Source organism: Akebia trifoliata, chromosome 14 (assembly GCF_017979445.1).
Source record: "Akebia trifoliata isolate Shusen 1 chromosome 14, ASM1797944v1, whole genome shotgun sequence".
Taxonomy (NCBI): Eukaryota; Viridiplantae; Streptophyta; class Magnoliopsida; order Ranunculales; family Lardizabalaceae; genus Akebia; species Akebia trifoliata.
The window spans coordinates 35,506,696-35,511,091 of NC_141388.1; the positions used below are offsets into that span (position 1 = coordinate 35,506,696).

The 4,396-nt window shown below is 34.6% G+C and overlaps 1 protein-coding gene across 1 annotated transcript; it reads left to right on the plus strand.

Moving 5' to 3' along the window:
• Positions 1-1,534: 1,534 nt before the first annotated feature.
• On the plus strand, positions 1,535-3,405 carry LOC147386991 (transcription factor MYB60-like). Its single transcript, XM_086423233.1, has 3 exons — positions 1,535-1,869; positions 2,085-2,214; positions 2,553-3,405. Exons 1-3 carry the CDS (start codon positions 1,737-1,739, stop codon positions 3,244-3,246), a joined length of 957 nt encoding a protein of 318 aa, XP_086279359.1. The 5' UTR covers positions 1,535-1,736; the 3' UTR covers positions 3,247-3,405.
• The last annotated feature ends 991 nt before the right edge of the window (positions 3,406-4,396 follow it).

Here is a 4,396-nt window from a genome sequence, read left to right on the forward strand (position 1 = left end):
TTGGAAAATGAGTAGTTCAGGAAAGACAATAAAATTAACAAGAAAAGAGATAAGAGGAAATAAAATAAAGTTGAAGGGTATTCTTGAAATAAGATAAAAGGGGGAAAGACAATATAGTTGGAAAGGTATCCTAGAAAAATAATAGAAGATGAAAGATAACAAAATTAAAAATTATCCTTAAAATTTGTAAAGAGATTAAATCCAAATCCCTTTTCACAGGACGATAAAGGGAGTTGGGGTCCAGGTGTAGTGTTTTATTATTAAACTATAGAAAATACTAAAATATATGTACAAGTCCCTAGAAGATCAATACTAATCTTTCGAAACTCTCAAGGTTTCCTCTCATCTCAATCGTATGTCTCTAGAAAACCTTAAATGTTGTTTGAGATTGGAAAAGCCCTTATATATAATATTTAAATAATTATTAGTTTTTTTTATATTATAGAAGTTGGATTAATAGATGTTCAAATATAATTAAAATATTTTTGGGATGCATGGAGTCATGAAAATGATTCATAGAAAACCAGACTTTCTTGAAAGTTAAAATGTCAAAACCAGCCATTGGGATCAAATATGTGATATGATAATACATAAGATCTTACTAGGATAAATCTCAATTGTTGTACCCCTTATTTTAACAGTCAGGATAATAGGATTGCATGGTGGAAGAGAAAGTAAGTCATTAAAATGGAAATTGATTGAAGGTAGATCCCCGACCACTCTAACTCTAAGATCAAGAGTGGAGGAAGTGAGATAATAAAGTAGAGAGAGCGACACGAAAATCCAATACTGGATGAATTTGCTGGCCATGTTGAAGGATTTATATGTATCACATCACTGAGGACTTTATATATTTTATTATAGGTAAAATATTTAATACGACCATACCATTGGGCCAACAAGTGGAGGCCATGGTGTTTAAAGTATCACTAGGAGTTGAATTTGATCACTATAGGATTAGAATCTATATATAATAATAAATAAATAAAATCGTAGTCGTCATCATCATTTACATCTTATTCCAAATATTGGGTCACAATATAAATTTTATTCTCATTGAACAAATAAGCTCTGTAATAATGCCATGACCTTCCTAGCTAGCTTATGAACATTGTATGTAAGGATGCCTGAGGGCATGCCCATGACCGTATGTAATCCGTCTTTTTCTGGTTTGGGTTCTATTTAACCTCCATTTAATCTTCAAAATATATATATAAAAAATTGAAGCACCCATGTAGGCCCATGAACGTGTGCCATTTTGGATGTCCAAGATCCTCTCTCTCTCTCTCTCTCTAAATAAATATAATTATATATAAAATTAATGTCAAATCAAGGAAAATCTAACAGATATTCAATACCCATTACTTCCAATTTCAAATATCAGCGGACCACATTACCATGCCAACAAGTTTCTACTTTATTGTGAAAGTGCTGAAGCATGTGACCCAAAAGAGAAACATAAACGAAGAAGAAATTCAACTTCGCAGCTGACTTTTGTTGTGTAATCTTTTAAGGAAAAAAATAAAGTTAAAATAAAAGCTAGGTGAGTCAGAGAGGTAGATTCAGAAAGCTAAAAGAACTTCCCTACCTCTTAAGTCATCTTGTATTTGTATATAAACAATCACATGTTCATTGCTATATGGCTCATAGAAGAAAAACATATATAGAAATAAGATAAGAGAGTGCAAGGTGAAGAAGAAGAAGAAAGAAAAAGAAAGAGAGATTGAAGTAAAACTATGGGAAGGCCTCCATGTTGTGACAAAGATGGCATCAAGAAAGGGCCTTGGACACCTGAAGAAGATATCATCTTGGCTTCTTACATCCAAGATCATGGACCAGGAAATTGGAGATCAGTGCCTACAAACACTGGTAATTATTTAAAATTTCTATAAATCTACCATTTTATGTTCATATGTTGTTGTTTCTATGAAGGGTTGTTGATTTTTTTGTGTTCATAGTTTTGTCTTGAACATAGCTCTCTCTCTCTCTCTCTCTCTCTCTCTGTTGTTTCAATGATCAGATCATAACATCTCCAATTGATTTTTTTTAATATTATTTATTTGTTTGTTTGTTTGCATTTGAAGGGTTGTTGAGGTGCAGCAAAAGTTGCAGGTTGAGATGGACTAATTACCTCAGACCAGGAATCAAGAGAGGGAACTTCACCACTCATGAAGAAAGGATGATAGTTCATTTGCAAGCTTTATTGGGTAACAAGTAAATCTCACAAACACTGTTCCTTTCCCATTTAAATATCAGTACATGTACTATATCAATCTATATACAATTTTTTTTTCATGTTTTTTAATATATAATGTAATTATGTTTGTGTGTGTGTGTGTGTGTGTGTGTGTGTGTGTGTATGTGTGTGTGTGTAGATATATAGAGTACATATACCCCTACAACTTCTCAGAAAAAAAAAATGTTTCCCTCCCCAGTTTAGATTTAAGAGTGTTTGCATTACTTGTGCATCCAATAGGATCTACATTCCTTACTTTATATAACTTAAAATCTTCTTATTCTTTTTTTATATTTTGTTTTTGTCTTTTTAACAGATGGGCATCCATAGCATCCTACCTTCCACAAAGGACGGACAATGATATAAAGAACTACTGGAACACTCATTTGAAGAAGAAGATTAAGAAGTTTCAATCAGCTTTAGATCCTCATATTGCATCAGCTTCAACCACATGCCATCTTATTAACAAGAGATTCATTGATAAAAGGATCTTAGATATGACCCACCAACAATCATCTCTCCTCAAGTTGAACCATACCTCCACTTATGCTTCAAGCACTGAGAATATTTCAAGACTTTTAGAAGGTTGGATGAAGTCTCCTCCAAAACCTACTACTACCAGTAAAACTTCTACTCAAGATGAAATTCAACACAAAGACAATGAAAGTAACAATAGTTGCAGCAGTAGTAGCAACAGCAATGCTTTGGGCACAACTTCACAACAGTGCAAACTAGTTAATAAAGATGAAGAAGTAAGCTGTGATCTCATGTCAAATGAAGAGTTTGAATCACTCTTATCATTTGATAATATAAGCAACATTGCTTGGGAGAAATTATCCTGTGAAACTACTCATCATGGATTTCAAGCCACCCCAACCGTAGATTCGCTCCATTCGATGTCAAGCCAACCTCCATTTTCTTTGTTTGAGAAATGGCTCTTGGATGAGGCAGCAGCAGCAGCAGCAGCAACTGGACATGCAGAACCCATGGAATTATCTTCAATATTCTGATAATTTTCTTCTCTCTCTCTCTCTCTCTCTCTAATCTTTCTCTTGATGATTGATTGTTTGTTGGGGTTCTAAGACTTGGAATCTCTTCATCAAATGTAAGAATTGTGGTTTTTTTTCCAAATCTATGAATGGTCTGGTAGAAACCAATTTCCCTTTTCAGTTTTAGAGTTTGTTTACACATATTAAGGATAAAAGAAGAAATGTGACAAGCATGCATACCCATCAAAGTGGAAGAAATGATAAGGTGTCCAATTAATTAGATAATATTGCTAATCTTATGAAATTTGTTCTTTGCAAGTTATGCATGAATAAGATCACTACATATAACTATAAGTGGTGTCCGTAGGTTGTTTGTTCAATACCCAGTATGAACAATATTTTCTCAGGGCCACCAGGGGCGGAGCCAAGATTTTACTCTCTTGGGGGCAACCAAGAGCAAATTATTTTTTTTTTGTGGGGGCAACAAGTACAGGAAATATTTTTGTAGGGGCAATAGCGGTGGATTTTCTTATCTGTCGCAATAATTCATGTATAGTCATAAATTTTGAAAATTCTTGTGGGGGCAAGTGCCCCCAAATGTAAATCCGCCCTTGGGGGCCACGCAAGGGTATTCCCTCACTTATCAGGTGTGTGATGTGCGGGCATTGCATGTGCCTAAGGGAGGGTCCCATATGCCTTGGTTCTGCCCCTGGCTCATGTGGCCTCCCTAGTCAAACGTAAATCTGGACTCCCCTGTTATCAACAAAAAAAATCACTACATAACATCTCTGGTGATTAATTTTTTGTTGAGGTTGCTAAAAGCTTGGGATCTGTTCACCAAATTAATGATTCATACTAGTTTTGTAGATACCAAAATTGTGTCCATTGCATAAAGATCCTTACATCTCACACAAAAAATATATAAAAGTATATAGGCACGAAATGATATGTCATCTGATTTTATGTATCACGAGGAACTTTGTAGCCAACAATAATATATGAAAGGAAAATGCTGGAATGATATAACGGAGACACAAAGGTGACAAAAATGATGTGGTGGCGTACACATAATCGTAGAGGCTTTTTACTCGTATCTTGCAAAAAAGTATCTATGGTAATGTGCATGACTCCACATCATTTTGTGACCTTTGTGTCTCCATTTGTATCACCC